The following is an 18,007-nucleotide window of genomic DNA, read 5'->3' on the forward strand; positions in this document are numbered from 1 at the left end:
CCTCCGTTTCCCTTCCTTCCGCCTTAATTTATCTCTGACCCTTTCTCATTAGTAATGGGGAAAGAGGCAGAGAGTATGTGTATGTGTGGTTGTCCCTTGGTGAGCCAGTGGCAGTGAGCCAGCAGCAGCAGACCAGCGGTGGCAAGTTGTCCTGAACACACCCACCCCTTAAAACCCCAAGTAATAGCATCGTTCCCATTCTATGAGACACGGGACTTTTTTCTCCCCCGTTCCTCTGCCTGTCGACACTTAATTTAGAATTTGCAGGAATTCTTTGGCTCCCATAGAAGGAGAACACCAAGAGAGTAGCCAGAACTCTAATAAAGCTTAGAAAAGATTTGTTAAGACATTGCCCCCTAAATCCTTAACGTCATTAGGAGGATACAGCCTCAATCACTCGGGGGAGCCCTAACAGAGGGGAAGGTTCATTTTCTGGAACTTACCGTAGCTCACAAGGAAGCTGGGGTGGGGTGGGGGGAAGGGCAACTCTTATATCCCTTTTCCCTACTTCCCCCATCCTTTGGAATCCTCACCTCGGTTGTGGGATAACTAACAAAGGGAAAATCAATATTTGTGTTTACATTCATTGGAGAGAAAGGGATTACAAGAGAGTAACCAAGCACGCAGTGGAGAATTCACACTGAAAGGAATGTCTTGGCAACTTCGGATAACAAAAGGAAGGCCTTGGGATCAAATTGATTAGGATCATGCCAGTTTCAGATAGCAGCACAAGCTAGCCCCGGGTGCTAATTCACTAACCAAGGTTGCAGAGCTGAGCCCACTTGCAGGGAAGCACAACCTGCCTGCGAAGAAAAGCAGTTTAGGGAGAGATAGCTTGGCCAAGCAAGCTCTTCTCTCTGCAAGGGAGGAAATTCAGGGAAGGAAGGAAAAAGGAGAGGAATATTAAAAAAAAAAGAAGAAGAAGAAGTAACCAGACACGGGACAATTCTATCACTGCTGTTTGAAAGTTTTTGCAAGTTTCTTCCCATGTTTGCTTATCCAAAGCAGCCGACAATTGGGCGGGGTAAACAAGAGCCGGAGTGAAACCGTTCTTCTCTCTTCCTTTCTTCGAAGGAAAGAGCCTACAAGCAAACCTCTGTGGTGGAGCAGATGGCCGTTCACTTCTCTCTTTGTGGGAACCTGATCTTCAAAGATTCGGATGAGGGACGCAGGCAGGGCTTAAGAGCCAGTTCCTCCGGTAGGTTTTGTCCTAAGCAAGTCGGGCACAGCAATGCTTTGTCGTGTCCCACTCCCCCTCTGACGGCCGGGTCTGGGAAGTCTGTATCAAGCGTGGCCACGAAGCCTCTGCAGCTTTGCCAAAGTCCTGTCAGAGTTCTCAGGGCAGGCAGGAATCCAAGGTGTGACTTCAGCAAACCAGATGAGACTTTGCCTGACTCAAGGAATGCCCAAAAAGCAGATCCTTTATATAGGCCATGGGGTGTGGCTCCGTGACTCAGCACTTATCCAGGCCTGCCCCTCCCTTCCTTTTGCTGATGTCGCCTCTCCATTCTCCGGAAGCGGGGATCTCTCCGCCCTTCGTCTGCCTGCCCAGCTGCCGGCAATTCTAGCTCGTGACTGGCTTCATGCTCATCATGCTCACACGCTGTGGGGGGGGGAGGTTTATTTGCTCAGTCTGTCCGGGCATGGTGCCAGGGCTGGGGGTTGGAGGCATGCCAGGCCGTTCGTCTTCACTATCAGTCTCTGGCTCAGATAGCAGGAGATGGGAGGGGCCCGGCTGAGGAGAGGAGGGCGGGCGAAGCACAACATGCTTCTTCTGCATGATGGAGAGACCAGGATCTGAGTAGGATCAGAGGGGCAAACTTGGAGAGGGGAGGAAAGCAGTAGGGATGAGCCACACAGATGGACCTTAATATACTTGGGGGTCCTTGGAGCTTGGACTCTGAGCTTGGTTGTTTTCTTGGAGACGTTTCATTACCCAGCTAGGTAACATCATCAGTGCTAGAAGGGAGGGAGGTTTGTGAAAAAGAAGAGGAGGAGGAAGAGGAAGAGCACTGTGGGCTCCTTGCTGCTTTCTAAGCTTGGTTGTTTTCTTGGAGACGTTTCATTACCCAACTAGGTAATATCATCAGTGCTATATTTTTTTCTCGGAGTTTGGGAGGATTTTCGAAGCCGTTGATTATTAAAGAGCTGTTCAGCTTTAAGGCCGACACAGAAGCTTCCGACGTTTTCCTTTCTCAAGGTGGAAACAGGCTCCCTGCCAGTTTGGGGCCACTGTAGGCAGAGGAGACTCCCAACAGCCAACGGCAGCCAGAATGGACGGCTGGGGAATTCTGGGAGTCGAAGTCCATCCGTCTTAAAGTGGCCAAGGTTGAGACCCATTGTTCCATAGGGCGAGCCCTATCCTAGAAATGACAACCTTGAAACAGGGAATGCGTTTAACTCAAGGGAACTGGCATCAGGCAGGCGGAACGGGAAAGTCAAGATGATGAAGTGTTTTTCCAGGATATCTTCGGGTTGCTGGAAGTCACAACGCGCAGCACAGAGACAGGATGTGACAACTACGCTCAGCTCTAAGAAATCGCTAGCACTCTCCAGAAACCCTGCCAAAGGCACATTTGGGAAAAGGAAGCCTTCTGCAGAAGAGATGAGCTAGCGGAAAACCCGGCGCCAGCCAGAACCCAGGAATGAAAAACAGCCTGGGACTAAGGCAATCTGGGAGGAACCTGGCTTTTGAAAAACAAAAACAAAAAATCCTGAGTAAATTGAGGAAAAGGATTATGGAAGGGGGGGGAAAAAACCCTGAGACATAATGAAAGATCGATGTTGCTGAAGGAGAACCAGCCGGGCTTCTCCAAGAGAATATTTCAAAGGCATTTGAAGGCACCAGCAATCAGGTGGGTTGGATGATCTCACAGACTTCTTTCGTTGGCTATTGACCAAAGGCTTTGGATTAATTGTTTCCTCAAAAACTCGGGTACAGGGCAGGCCAGTTTATGGACAAAGGATTTATGTTTTGGATGGATCTTGCGGATAAATGATCAGGAAGCAAGGATGATAATTACACCGTGATACAAAAAAAGAGTCCGAGGCCCTAAAAAGAACTTACAGGTAGCTCTCAACTTACGACCACAATTGAGCCCAAAATATATGTTGTTAAGTGAGAAATTGTTAAGGGAGTTTTGCCCCGTTTTATGACCTTTCTTGCCACAGATTCACTCCAGGTGATCAATTAGTCACACAGTTGTTAAGTGAATCTGGATTTCCTCATTGACTTGGCTTTATCCAAAGGTCGCAGAAGGGGATCACCCAGGGACACTGCGACCGTCGTAAATATGAGCCAGTTCCCAGGTGGTTGAAATTTGACCATGGAGATGCTGCAGTGGTCGTAAATGTGAAAAATGGCCATAAGTCACTTTTTTCAGTGACATAACCTGGAAAGGACAGAATATATCTGCCCTCAGTGTGGAAGGGATTGCTACTCCTGAATTGGCCTTTTTAGCCACCCCAGATGCTGTTTCCAGAGCACGATACCAGAGACTGAAGGATGCCAATAGAATAACCTGGAAAGGTCACTAAATCAACTGCCTTGAGTCAAGGATTACCTGTACTTTTTTTTCAACTTCATTTGCTCCCCACTGGGTCGGCACTGTATAGGTAGTCCTCAACATATGACCGTAACAGAAGTTGTTCACGTGACCATAGGGATGCTGTAACAGGGTGACAAACGGTCATTCTGCAATCCTTCTGGCCACCGTTGTTAAGTGAATTAACTGCCTTTGATTTTATTTAATCATTTTATTTAATCAAATTTATATACCGCCCTATCTCGCGAAGGACTCAGGGCGGTGTATTTAAAAACACATAAATACAATATAAAAAACAATTAAAAAACTTATTCTAAAAAGCCCGTTAATTTAGAATTAAAAATATAGAATAAAACCCAATTTAAAACTGATAATTTAAAATCTAGCTCAGTCCTGCACAGTTAAATAAATATGTTTTAAGCCCGCGGCGGAAGGTCCGGAGGTCCGAAAGCTGACGAAGTCCGGGGGGTAGTTCATTCCAGAGGGTGGGGGCCCCCACAGAGAAGGCCCTTCCCCTGGGTGTCGCCAGACGACATTGCCGCGCTGACGGCACCCTGAGGAGACCCTCTCTGTGAGAGCGCACGGTCGGTGAGAGATATTCGGTAGCAGTAGGCGGTCCCGTAAGTAACCCGCCCAATGCCATGGAGCGCTTTAAAGGTGGTCACCAGAACCTTGAAGCGCACCCGAAAGCCACAGGTAGCCAGTGCAGCCTGCGCAGGATGGGTGTTATCACGGAGCCACGGGGCTCCATCTATCTCCAGCAGCCGCATTCTGGACTAACTGCAGCCTCCGGATGCCCTTCAAGGGGAGCCCCATGTAGAGAGCATTGCAGTAATCCAGGCGAGCGTCAGTGCGTGAGTGACCGTGCATAGGGCATCCCGGTCCAGAAAGGCGCAACTGGCGTACCAGGCGAACCTGGTAGAACGCTCTCCTGGAGACGGCCGCCAGATGATCTTCTAGAGACAGCCGTTCATCCAGGAGGACGCCTAAGTTGCGGACCCTTTCTTTTTTTTCTTTTTTTTTATTAAAATAGTTTTACAACAATTAAATTTTTCCCCTCCCCTCCCTCCTAAACCCCCTCCCCGGACTTCCCGGAGCAAACACAAGGTATAGTTCCTTAAACAAAACAGTCATACATTAAATTTTTAAAATCTAACACAATTATAATCTTTCTCTCACATAACCTGACTTCTTCCATTAAAATCAAAATAACATCCTTCATTCAAAAGCAATCCGAAATTTCTTAATCTGATATCTATTTTGAATATAATCAATCCAGTTCTTCCATTCATTTAAATATTTTTCTTGAGTACTGTCTTTCAAGAAGGCTGAGATTTTAGCCATCTCAGCCAAATTGGAAACTTTCAATATCCATTCTTCTATTGTGGGTAATTCTTTTTTCTTCCAATATTGTCCAATCAACAGTCGTGCTGCTGTTATTAAGTTCAAAATCAACTTAGTCTCAATCACTGTACAGTCCGTTGTTATTCCCAAAAGGAAAAATTGCGGTAGGAACTTTATCTTCTTCTTCAAAACATTCTGCATAATCCACCAGATTCTTATCCAAAAAGACTTAATTTTCTTACAAGTCCACCATACATGAAAATATGTAGCATCATCACAATTACATCTCCAACATTTCGCTTGCATATCTGGATACATACATGATAATTTCTTAGGATCTAAATGCCATCTATAAAACATCTTATAAAAATTTTCCCTTAAATTCTGCGCTTGCGTAAATTTAACATTTCTAACCCAAATTTTTTCCCCATGTTTCCAACATTATTGGTTCTTGAATATTCTGTGCCCATTTTATCATACAATCCTTTATTAAATCTCTTTCAGAATCTATTTCTATCAACACAGTATACAATCTCTTTATATGCCCCTGAGTTTGATTTCTAATTTGTTTAACCAAATTTTCTTCATTTTGAATGATACCAATTTTCTGATCTTCTTTCCATCTAGCCTTTAACTGTCCATATTGAAACCAAGTATAATTCCTCCCTTCTTCTTTTAATGTATCCAAAGATTTTAGTTGTAAATTTCCCCTCTCATTGTATAAAAGATCTTTATAAGTAATCATTTCTTGTTCCTGTTCTATATTTATATTCTCTACTGCGTGCCTAGGACATGCCCATATAGGAATTTTGTAATTTAACTTATAATAATATTTTTTCCAGACACATGAAGAGAAATTCTCAACACATGATTCTTAAAAGCTTTATCTACTTTCTTATCATACAATAAATATGCATGCCAACCATATAATAAATCATAACCTTCTATATTCAAAATCCTTTCCTCCGTCAAATTAAACCAATCACTTAATACCGAAAGAACAACTGCTTCATAATACAATTTTAAATTAGGCATTTTAATCCTCCTCTTTCCGTGTATCTTGCATTATTTTCATTTTGACTCTCGCTTTTTTCCCTTCCCATATAAATTTATTAATTCCAATCTGCCATTCATCCAAATTTTTATCTTTCTTAATTATTGGTATCATCTGAAACAAGAACAAGAATTTAGGCAAAACATTCATTTTTATTGCTGCTATTCTCCTAACAAAGATAATTGTAATTTTTCCAAGTATTCATTTCCTTCTGAATTTTTTGCCATACCACATCATAATTATTCTTATACAATTTTCCATTTGATGATGTAAGAAAGACTCCTAAATATTTAACCTTTTTTACAATTTCAAATCCTGTTATTTCCTCTAGTTTTTCTTTCTGGTTCTTAATCATATTTTTGGTTAACACTTTTGTTTTATTTTGATTCACTTTAAACCCTGAGACCCTTCCATACAAATTTATTAATCCCTTTTGCCATTCTTGTAAATTTGCATCTTTCTTCAAAATTGGAATCATTTGAAACAAAAATAAAAATCTAGGCAAAACATTCATTTTTATAGCTGCCACTCTTCCCAACAATGATAATTGTAACTTCTTCCATTTCTCCATTTCTTTAATTACTTTTCCCCACAATACCTCATAATTGTTTTTATATAATTTTACATTCGATGCTGTAATGTATACTCCTAAGTATTTAACCTTTTTAACTACTTCATATCCAGTTATTCTTTCTAATTCTTCCCTCTGATGTGTATTCATATTTTTAATTATCATTTTTGTCTTCTGTTGATTCACTTTAAACCCAGATACCTTACTATACTGATCAATTGTCTCCATCAAATATACAGCTGAATGTATTGGTTGAGATAAAGAAACAACCAAATCATCTGCAAACGCTCTTAATTTATAATCTTGATTTTTAATTCTAATTCCTTTTATTCGATCTAAACCACGTATCTTACTCAATAATATTAAAAATGCCTAATTTGAAATTGTACTATGATGCAGTTGTTTTAACTTTATCCTCGGTTTTTACCCTTCCATACAAATTTATTAATCCCTTTTGCCATTCTTGTAAATTTGCATCTTTCTTCAAAATTGGAATCATTTGAAACAAAAATAAAAATCTAGGCAAAACATTCATTTTATAGCTGCCACTCTTCCCAACAATGATAATTGTAACTTCTTCCATTTCTCCATTTCTTTAATTACTTTTCCCCACAATACCTCATAATTGTTTTATATAATTTTACATTCGATGCTGTAATGTATACTCCTAAGTATTTAACCTTTTAACTACTTCATATCCAGTTATTCTTTCTAATTCTTCCCTCTGATGTGTATTCATATTCTTAATTGCTTTATTACCCAAATAATTTCCTCAGAAGTTATAGGCCGATTCAACTCTTCCCTTTGTTCATTAGTTAAACCTTTAACCTTATATTCTTTCAAATATTTATCAATATCCATATTCAATATTGTATCTCTGGCATATAAATTTATTAATCCCTTTTGCCATTCTTGTAAATTTGCATCTTTCTTCAAAATTGGAATCATTTGAAACAAAAATAAAAATCTAGGCAAAACATTCATTTTATAGCTGCCACTCTTCCCAACAATGATAATTGTAACTTCTTCCATTTCTCCATTTCTTTAATTACTTTTCCCCACAATACCTCATAATTGTTTTATATAATTTTACATTCGATGCTGTAATGTATACTCCTAAGTATTTAACCTTTTAACTACTTCATATCCAGTTATTCTTTCTAATTCTTCCCTCTGATGTGTATTCATATTTTTAATTGCTTTATTACCCAAATAATTTCCTCAGAAGTTATAGGCCGATTCAACTCTTCCCTTTGTTCATTAGTTAAACCTTTAACCTTATATTCTTTCAAATATTTATCAATATCCATATTCAATATTGTATCTCTGGCATATAAATTTGTATAATATTCCAAGAAAGCTTTTTTAATTTTATCCTGTTGAAATCGCACTTTACCCTTGTATTCAATTCCTTCAATAGTACGTGCTTTCTGTCTTTTCCTTAACATATAAGCCAACCACCTCCTGATTTATTGGCATTACAAAAAGTATTATGTTTAGCATATTGTATATTGGTTGCCACCTGATCTGCCATTAACATATTAAATTGACTCTGTAATATCTTTATCGCCTCAATAGTTTTTAAATCATGTGGATTATGTACCAATAATTGTTGTTTCCTGTGCTGAATTTAAACCATTAACATTCCATGTCAAAATTTATTTGCCATCTCTGGCCTCTTGAAGCTTCTGAGCAATTAGCTGAAGACCCTCACTCTTCGGCTTGGCTCCTCCCACAGCTTCAGTAGTAGAATCCCGTTCTTGTCTTTGAAGTCGTTCCTCCATCTCCTTACGCCTAATAGCTCCCCTTGTCACTCTTTGTTCCTGAGATTGTTCTTGAGGGACTGATATCACAGGTGCAGTTTCAGCTTCCCCACTCTGTTTCTCTTGAAGACTTTTATCCACTGTTTCTACATCCACTTTCAATACATTAAAAAGAAAATCTTTTGCTTTCAGTTCAGTATCAATTCGATATCTCCTGCCTTGAAAAAATACTGTTAAACCAATTGGAACCTCCCATCTATATTGAATCTGATGCTTCTTAAGCTCTTGTGTAAAAAACCTAAAATCCCTTCTATCCTTTAACATTTTAGCAGGGATCTCTTTCAAAACCAACACCTCCTGTTCTGCTATTTGCAATTTCTTTTGGTATGTAGCTTGCAAAATCTGATTTCTTATTGTAGAAGTTAAAAAATAAATTACAATATCTCTTGGGAGCTTTTTCTGCCTCGCTACCCAAGAATTAACCCTGTATGCCTTATCAATTTGAAAATCAACTTCTCGAGGGTCCATGCCTAACATTTCAGCTACGGACCCTTTCCATCGGGGCCAATGACTCGCCACCGATGGTCAGCCGCGGATTTAGCTGACTGTACCGGGATGCCGGCATCCACAGCCACTCTGTCTTGGAGGGATTGAGCTTGAGCCTATTTCTCCCCATCCAGACCCGTACGGCCTCCAGGCACCGGGACAGCACTTCGATAGCTTCGTTGGGGTGGTCCGTTGTAGAAAAGTACAGCTGGGTGTCATCCGCATACAGCTGGTATTTCACACCGAAACCACTGATGATCTCACCCAGCGGCTTCATGTAGATGTTAAACAGAAGGGGCGAGAGGATCACCCTGCACCCACAAGTGAGGCGCCTCGGGGCCGACCTCTGCCCCGTCAACACCGACTGCGACGGTCGGAGAGATAGGAGGAGAACCACCGATAAACGGTGCCTCCCACTCCCAATCCTCCAACCGCGCAGCAGGATACCATGGTCGATGGTATCGAAAGCCGCTGAGAGGTCTAATAGGACCAGGGCAGAGGAACAACCCTATCCCTGGCCCTCCAGAGATCATCCACCAACGCGACCAAAGCCGTCTCCGTGCTGTAACGAAAACCGGACTGGAACGGGTCTAGATAGACAGTTTCATCCAGGTGCAAGGAATTGATATGCCACCATACTCTCTACAACCTTCGCGGCAAGGTTGAGACCGGACGATAATTACCCAAAACAGTCGGGTCCAGGGAAGGCTTCTTGAGGAGGGGCCTCACCACCGCCTCTTTCAAGGCGGCCGGAAGACACCTCCACCAAAGAAGCGATCGTAATCGCCTGAGCCAGCCTCGTGTCACCTCTCGAGTGGCCAGCACATAGATGGCATTTAGATCCTAAAAACTGTCATGTATGTATCCAAATGTGAAAGCAAAATGTTGGAGATGTGATTGTGAGGATGCTACCTATTATCATATATGGTGGACTTGCAAAAAGTTAAAGCCTTTTGGATTAAAAATATGGTGGATTATGCAGAACATTTTGAAAAGAAGATCAAGTTTGTTCCACAGTTCTTTTATTAGGAATAATCTCAGATTGCACTGTTATAGAGACAAAACTGATTCTGAATTTAATAACTGCTGCAAGATTATTGATTGCACAATATTGGAAGAAAGAAGACTTACCTACAATTGGAGAATGGATTAGTAAAGTAGCACAATTAGCAGAAATGGTAAATATTCCTGCCTACTTGAAAGACTGTACACAAGAAAAATATATATTGGAATGGTGGAAGTGGATTGATTATATTCAAAATAAGTATCAGATTAAAAATATCAATTAGTTTTTGAGTGAAGTTAGGAATTATTATGGAAAAATAAAAATTTGCAAAAAAAAAAAGAATGGGATTCTGAGACTGTGATGAGCTTGTTGAAAACTTCAACTTTGCAGATGTGACACACAGACAGACAGACAGACACACAGAGAGAGAGCGAGAGAGAGCACAAAGTTTTGTTTGTAGTGTCACGATTCAATCAGAATAGAGCTGGAAGGGACCTTGGAGGTCCTGCAAAATCACTACCTTCATCCAGGGATGTGAAAAGGTTAATTTCAAATAGAAACCCACAAAGTCAAAGGGCTAATATGATTGTCATATAGAACGTCCTTGTAGGAATTATTATGTATTAGTTTAAGAAAGAAGACTTACCTACAATTGGAGAATGGATTAGTAAAGTATCAAATTTAGCAGAAATGGCAAAATTTCTGCCTACTTGAAAGACTGTACACAAGAAAAATATATATTGGAATGGAGGAAGTGGATTGATTATATTCAAAATAAGTATCAGATTAAAAATATCAATTAGTTTTGAGTGAAGTTAGGAATTATTATGTATTAGTTTAAGAAAGAAGACTTACCTACAATTGGAGAATGGATTAGTAAAGTATCAAATTTAGCAGAAATGGCAAAATTTCTGCCTACTTGAAAGACTGTACACAAGAAAAATATATATTGGAATGGAGGAAGTGGATTGATTATATTCAAAATAAGTATCAGATTAAAAAATATCAATTAGTTTTTGAGTGAAGTTAGGAATTATTATGTATTAGTTTAAGAAAGAAGAATTACCTACAATTGGAGAATGGATTAGTAAAGTATCAAATTTAGCAGAAATGGCAAAATTTCTGCCTACTTGAAAGACTGTACACAAGAAAAATATATATTGGAATGGAGGAAGTGGATTGATTATATTCAAAATAAGTATCAGATTAAAAATATCAATTAGTTTTGAGTGAAGTTAGGAATTATTATGGAAAAATAAAAAAAATTTGCAAAAAAAAAAAAAAAAGAATGGGATTCTGAGACTGTGATGAGCTTGTTGAAAACTTCAACTTTGCAGATGTGACACACAGACAGACAGACAGACACACAGAGAGAGAGCGAGAGAGAGCACAAAGTTTTGTTTGTAGTGTCACGATTCAATCAGAATAGAGGTGGAAAGGACCTTGGAGCAGTGGTAGGTTTCAAATTTTTTTACTACCGGTTCTGTGGGCATGGCTTGGTGGGCATGGCAGGGGAAGGATACTGCAAAGTCCACATTTCCTCCCGATCAGCTGGGACTTGGGAGGCAGAGAATAGATGGGGGCAGGGCCAGTCAGAGGTGGCATTTACCGGTTCTCCGAACTACTCAAAATTTCCACTACCAGTTCTCCAGAACTGGTCAGAACCTGCTGAAACCCACCTCTGCCTTGGAGGTCCTGCAAAAATCACTACCTTCATCCAGGGGATGTGAAAAAGGTTAATTTCCAAATAGAAACCCACAAAGTCAAAGGGCTAATATGATTGTCATATAGAACGTCCTTGTAGGAATTGTAAGTGTACGCGGTTCACCTTTGTCATTTGCCCTCCCAAGAACGTTACGGGAGAACTGGGAAGTTATGGAAAGTTGGCAGGACAGGTAGTCCTTGACTTATGACCACAATTGAGCCCAGAAGTTCTGTTGCTAAGCGAGGCCCTTGTTAAGTGAGTTTTGCCCCGTTTTACGACCTTTCTTGCCACAGTCGTTAAGTGAATCTGGCTTCCCTGTTGACTTGGCTTGTCAGAAGGTCGCAAAGGGGATCACGTGACCACGTGGTTGTATGTGTGAAAAATGGCCGTAACTCACTTTTCAGTGCCGTTGTAACTTTGAATGGTCGCTAAATGAACTGCTGCAAGATTATTGATTGCACAATATTGGAAGAAAGAAGACTTACCTACAATTGGAGAATGGATTAGTAAAGTATCAAATTTAGCAGAAATGGCAAAATTTCTGCCTACTTGAAAGACTGTACACAAGAAAAATATATATTGGAATGGAGGAAGTGGATTGATTATATTCAAAATAAGTATCAGATTAAAAATATCAATTAGTTTTGAGTGAAGTTAGGAATTATTATGGAAAAATAAAAAAAATTTGCAAAAAAAAAAAAAAAAGAATGGGATTCTGAGACTGTGATGAGCTTGTTGAAAACTTCAACTTTGCAGATGTGACACACAGACAGACACACAGAGAGAGAGCACAAAGTTTTGTTTGTAGTGTCACGATTCAATCAGAATAGAGGTGGAAAGGACCTTGGAGCAGTGGTAGGTTTCAAATTTTTTTACTACCGGTTCTGTGGGCATGGCTTGGTGGGCATGGCAGGGGAAGGATACTGCAAAGTCCACATTTCCTCCCGATCAGCTGGGACTTGGGAGGCAGAGAATAGATGGGGGCAGGGCCAGTCAGAGGTGGCATTTACCGGTTCTCCGAACTACTCAAAATTTCCACTACCAGTTCTCCAGAACTGGTCAGAACCTGCTGAAACCCACCTCTGCCTTGGAGGTCCTGCAAAATCACTACCTTCATCCAGGGATGTGAAAAGGTTAATTTCCAAATAGAAACCCACAAAGTCAAAGGGCTAATATGATTGTCATATAGAACGTCCTTGTAGGAATTGTAAGTGTACGCGGTTCACCTTTGTCATTTGCCCTCCCAAGAACGTTACGGGAGAACTGGGAAGTTATGGAAAGTTGGCAGGACAGGTAGTCCTTGACTTATGACCACAATTGAGCCCAGAAGTTCTGTTGCTAAGCGAGGCCCTTGTTAAGTGAATCTGGCTTCCCCCTTGAGGTTGCATTAAAGGGAGTCACATGACCCTGGGACACTGCGACCGTCATAAATATGAGTCAGTTGCCGAGTGTCTGAATTTTGATCACGTGACCACGTGGTTGTATGTGTGAAAAATGGCCGTAACTCACTTTTTTCAGTGCCGTTGTAACTTTGAATGGTCGCTAAATGAACTGCTGCAAGATTATTGATTGCACAATATTGGAAGAAAGAAGACTTACCTACAATTGGAGAATGGATTAGTAAAGTATCAAATTTAGCAGAAATGGCAAAATTTCTGCCTACTTGAAAGACTGTACACAAGAAAAATATATATTGGAATGGAGGAAGTGGATTGATTATATTCAAAATAAGTATCAGATTAAAAATATCAATTAGTTTTGAGTGAAGTTAGGAATTATTATGTATTAGTTTAAGAAAGAAGACTTACCTACAATTGGAGAATGGATTAGTAAAGTATCAAATTTAGCAGAAATGGCAAAATTTCTGCCTACTTGAAAGACTGTACACAAGAAAAATATATATTGGAATGGAGGAAGTGGATTGATTATATTCAAAATAAGTATCAGATTAAAAATATCAATTAGTTTTGAGTGAAGTTAGGAATTATTATGTATTAGTTTAAGAAAGAAGACTTACCTACAATTGGAGAATGGATTAGTAAAGTATCAAATTTAGCAGAAATGGCAAAATTTCTGCCTACTTGAAAGACTGTACACAAGAAAAATATATATTGGAATGGAGGACCCTTTCCATCGGGGCCACTCGCCACCTCATGGTCACGATTTAGCTGACTATGGGATGCGCATCCACAGCCACTCTGTCTTGGAGGATTGAGCTTGAGCCTTTGCTTGACTCAAAGTTGCTTGACTCAAGCTGGTCCTTTATATAGGCTGTGGGGTGTGGCTCCATGACTCAGCACTTATCCAGGCCTGCCCCGCCCTTCCTTCTGCTGACATCGCCTCTCAGATCTCCGGAAGCGAGGATCCTCCCACTGTGAATTCTCTTCAGCTGGATCTGCTGTTGGTAATTCCAGCACGTGGCTGGCTCCCTGCTCACACGCTGTAGGAGTGAGGTTTGTTTGTTCATTCCTGACATCCTGTCCGGGCATGGGGCCAGGGCTGGGGACTGGAGGCATGACAGGCCATTCATCTTCATTATCAGACTCCGAATCTGATAGCAGGCCCAGGAGGAGATGGGAGGGGCCCAGCTGAGGAGAGGAGGGAGGACGAGGCACAACAGATACGCTGAGCAGCTAAAAGATACGCTGAGCAGCTAAAAAAACTAGGAATGTTTTTAGCTTAATAAAGAGAAGGTTCAAGGGAGAGACAATAGAACGGTCCTTGAAGGGCAGTCATAGGAAAGAGGGGCTCAATTTATTCCCCCACTGCACTTGAGGGCAGGACAAGAAGCTCCTCAGAGGGAGGGAGATCCCACCTGGAAATAAAAAGCAATTTCCTGATGACGGGAATGATGAATCCATGGAATAGTTTCCCTTCACAACGTATAATATCAAAAACGTTACATTACACATCAAAAATCATCATGGATTATGGATTTCTCTAGCAAAGTCCCTTTCCCTAGAAAAAGTGCAGAGAAGAGCAACCACGATGATGAGGAGACTGGAGGCTAAAACATATGAAGAACGGTTGTAGGAACTGAGTATGTCTAGTTTTAATGAAAAGAAGGATTAGGGGAGACATGATAGCATCTTCCAATATTTGAGGGGCTGCCCCAGAGAGGAAGGAGTCAAGCTATTCTCCAAAGCACCAGAAGGCGAGACAATAAACAATGGATGGAAACTGATCAAGGAGAGATTCAACATGGAAATAAGGAGGAATTTTCTGACAGTGAGAACAATCCACCCATGGAACAGAAGTTGCCTTCGGAAGTTGTGGAAGTCTCATCACTGGAGGCTTTCAAGAAGAGGCTGGACTGCCATCTGTCAGAGATGGTGTAGTAGTGTCTCCTAATTGGGTGGCAGATTGGACTAGAAGATCTCCAATGTGCCTTCCAACTGTTCTATTCTATTCTATTCTATTCTATTCTATTCTATTCCATTCCATTCCATTCCATTCCATTCCATTCCATTCCATTCCATTCCATTCCATTCTTTCTATTTCTATATTTCTATTTCTATTTCATTCCATTCCGTTCCATTCCATTCTCTAATTTAATGAAAAGAAGGACCAAGGTGGACATGACAGCAGTATTCCAGTATTTGAGGGGCTATATAGAGAAGAACATTAAGAAAACTAAAATCATGGCATTTGGCCCTCTCAATTCCTGGCAGATAGATGGGGAAGAAATGGAGGTAGTGACAGATTTTATTTTCCTGGGCTCCAAAATACCGCAGATGGGGACTGCAGCCAAGAAATTAAAAGACGCTTGCTCCTGGGGAGGAAAGCTATGGCAAATCTAGACAGCGTACTAAAAAGCAGAGACGACATCACCCTACCAACAAAAGTGTGTATAGTCAAGGCTCTGGTTTTCCCAGTTGCAATGGATGGCTGTGAAAGTTGGACCATAAGGAAGGCTGAGCGCCAAAGAATGGAGGCCTTTGAACTCTGGTGCTGGAGAAGATTCCTGCGAGTCCCTTGGACTGCATGGCGAACAAACAAGTCAGTCCTAGAGGAGATGAACCTGACTGGAACGGGTCTAGATAGACAGTTTCATCCAGGTGCAAGGAAATTGATATGCCACCATACTCTCTACAACCTTCGCGGCGGGTTGAGACCGACGATAATTACCTAAAACAGCCGGGTCCAGGGAAGGCTTCTTGAGGAGGGGCCTCACCACCGCCTCTTTCAAGGCGGCCGGGAAGACACCCTCCACCAAAGAAGCGATCGTAATCGCCTGGAGCCAGCCTCGTGTCACCTCTCGAGTGGCCAGCACCAGCCAAGAGGGGCACGGGTCCAGTAAACACGTGGTGGCATTCAACCTACCCAACAACCTGTCCATGTCCTCAGGAGCCACAGGGTCAAACTCATCCCAAACAATAAGTGAGTAACCCGGTTGTTAAATGAAGCTGGCTTCCCTGTTGACTTGGCTTGTCAGAAGGTCGCAAAAGGGGATCACGTGACCCCGGGACACTGCGACCGTCATAAATAGGAGTTAGTTGCCAAGCGTCTGAATGTAAATCACATGACCAGGGGGATGCTGCAACGGTCATAAATGTGAAAAACGTTCATAAATCACTTTTTCAGTGACATAACTCTGAACGTTCATTAAATGAACTGTTGTAAGTCGAGAGTAGACGACGACCGGGTCTAGGAAGTCCGTATCAAGCGTGGCCACAAAGCCTCTGCAGCTTTGCCAAATTCCTTTCAGATTTCTCAGGGCAGGCAGGAATCCAAGTTCAATTCAGCAAACTAAATGAGACTTTGCTTGACTCAAAGTTGCTTGACTCAAGCAGGTCCTTTATATAGGTTGTGGGGTGTGGCTCCATGACTCAGCACTTATCCAGGCCTGCCCCTCCCTTCCTTCTGCTGACATCGCCTCTCAGATCTCCGGAAGCGAGGATCCTCCCACTGTGAATTCTCTTCAGCTGGATCTGCTGTCGGTAATTCCAGCACGTGGCTGGCTCCCTGCTCACACGCTGTAGGAGTGAGGTTTGTTTGTTCATTCCTGACATCCTGTCCGGGCATGGGGCCAGGGCTGGGGACTGGAGGCATGACAGGCCATTCATCTTCATTATCAGACTCCGAATCTGATAGCAGGCCCAGGAGGAGATGGGAGGGGCCCAGCTGAGGAGAGGAGGGAGGACGAGGCACAACAGATACGCTGAGCAGCTAAAAGATACGCTGAGCAGCTAAAAGAACTAGGAATGTTTTTAGCTTAATAAAGAGAAGGTTCAAGGGAGAGACAATAGAACGGTCCTTGAAGGGCAGTCATAGGAAAGAGGGGCTCAATTTATTCCCCCACTGCACTTGAGGGCAGGACAAGAAGCTCCTCAGAGGGAGGGAGATCCCACCTGGAAATAAAAAGCAATTTCCTGATGACGGGAATGATGAATCCATGGAATAGTTTCCCTTCACAACGTATAATATCAAAAACGTTACATTACACATCAAAAATCATCATGGATTATGGATTTCTCTAGCAAAGTCCCTTTCCCTAGAAAAAGTGCAGAGAAGAGCAACCACGATGATGAGGAGACTGGAGGCTAAAACATATGAAGAACGGTTGCAGGAACTGAGTATGTCTAGTTTTAATGAAAAGAAGGATTAGGGGAGACATGATAGCATCTTCCAATATTTGAGGGGCTGCCCCAGAGAGGAAGGAGTCAAGCTATTCTCCAAAGCACCAGAAGGCGAGACAATAAACAATGGATGGAAACTGATCAAGGAGAGATTCAACATGGAAATAAGGAGGAATTTTCTGACAGTGAGAACAATCCACCCATGGAACAGAAGTTGCCTTCGGAAGTTGTGGAAGTCTCATCACTGGAGGCTTTCAAGAAGAGGCTGGACTGCCATCTGTCAGAGATGGTGTAGTAGTGTCTCCTAATTGGGTGGCAGATTGGACTAGAAGATCTCCAATGTGCCTTCCAACTGTTCTATTCTATTCTATTCTATTCTATTCTATTCTATTCTATTCTATTCTATTCTATTCCATTCCATTCCATTCCATTCCATTCCATTCTTTCTATTTCTATATTTCTATTTCTATTTCATTCCATTCCGTTCCATTCCATTCTCTAATTTAATGAAAAGAAGGACCAAGGTGGACATGACAGCAGTATTCCAGTATTTGAGGGGCTATATAGAGAAGAACATTAAGAAAACTAAAATCATGGCATTTGGCCCTCTCAATTCCTGGCAGATAGATGGGGAAGAAATGGAGGTAGTGACAGATTTTATTTTCCTGGGCTCCAAAATACCGCAGATGGGGACTGCAGCCAAGAAATTAAAAGACGCTTGCTCCTGGGGAGGAAAGCTATGGCAAATCTAGACAGCGTACTAAAAAGCAGAGACGACATCACCCTACCAACAAAAGTGTGTATAGTGAAGGCTCTGGTTTTCCCAGTTGCAATGGATGGCTGTGAAAGTTGGACCATAAGGAAGGCTGAGCGCCAAAGAATGGAGGCCTTTGA

The 18,007-nt window shown here is 41.7% G+C and overlaps 1 protein-coding gene across 1 annotated transcript in view; it reads left to right on the forward strand.

Moving 5' to 3' along the window:
• DNAI1 (dynein axonemal intermediate chain 1) overlaps window positions 1-18,007 on the forward strand; it is a 185,016-nt gene that overhangs the window by 25,219 nt on the left and 141,790 nt on the right. Inside the window, exon 5 of the mRNA XM_058171975.1 lies at window positions 1,075-1,198. Coding sequence (XP_058027958.1) covers window positions 1,075-1,198 — 124 coding nt within the window. The remainder of the gene's footprint in view (window positions 1-1,074; window positions 1,199-18,007) is intronic.

This window comes from Ahaetulla prasina, chromosome 2, assembly GCF_028640845.1.
Source record: "Ahaetulla prasina isolate Xishuangbanna chromosome 2, ASM2864084v1, whole genome shotgun sequence".
Classification (NCBI taxonomy): Eukaryota; Metazoa; Chordata; class Lepidosauria; order Squamata; family Colubridae; genus Ahaetulla; species Ahaetulla prasina.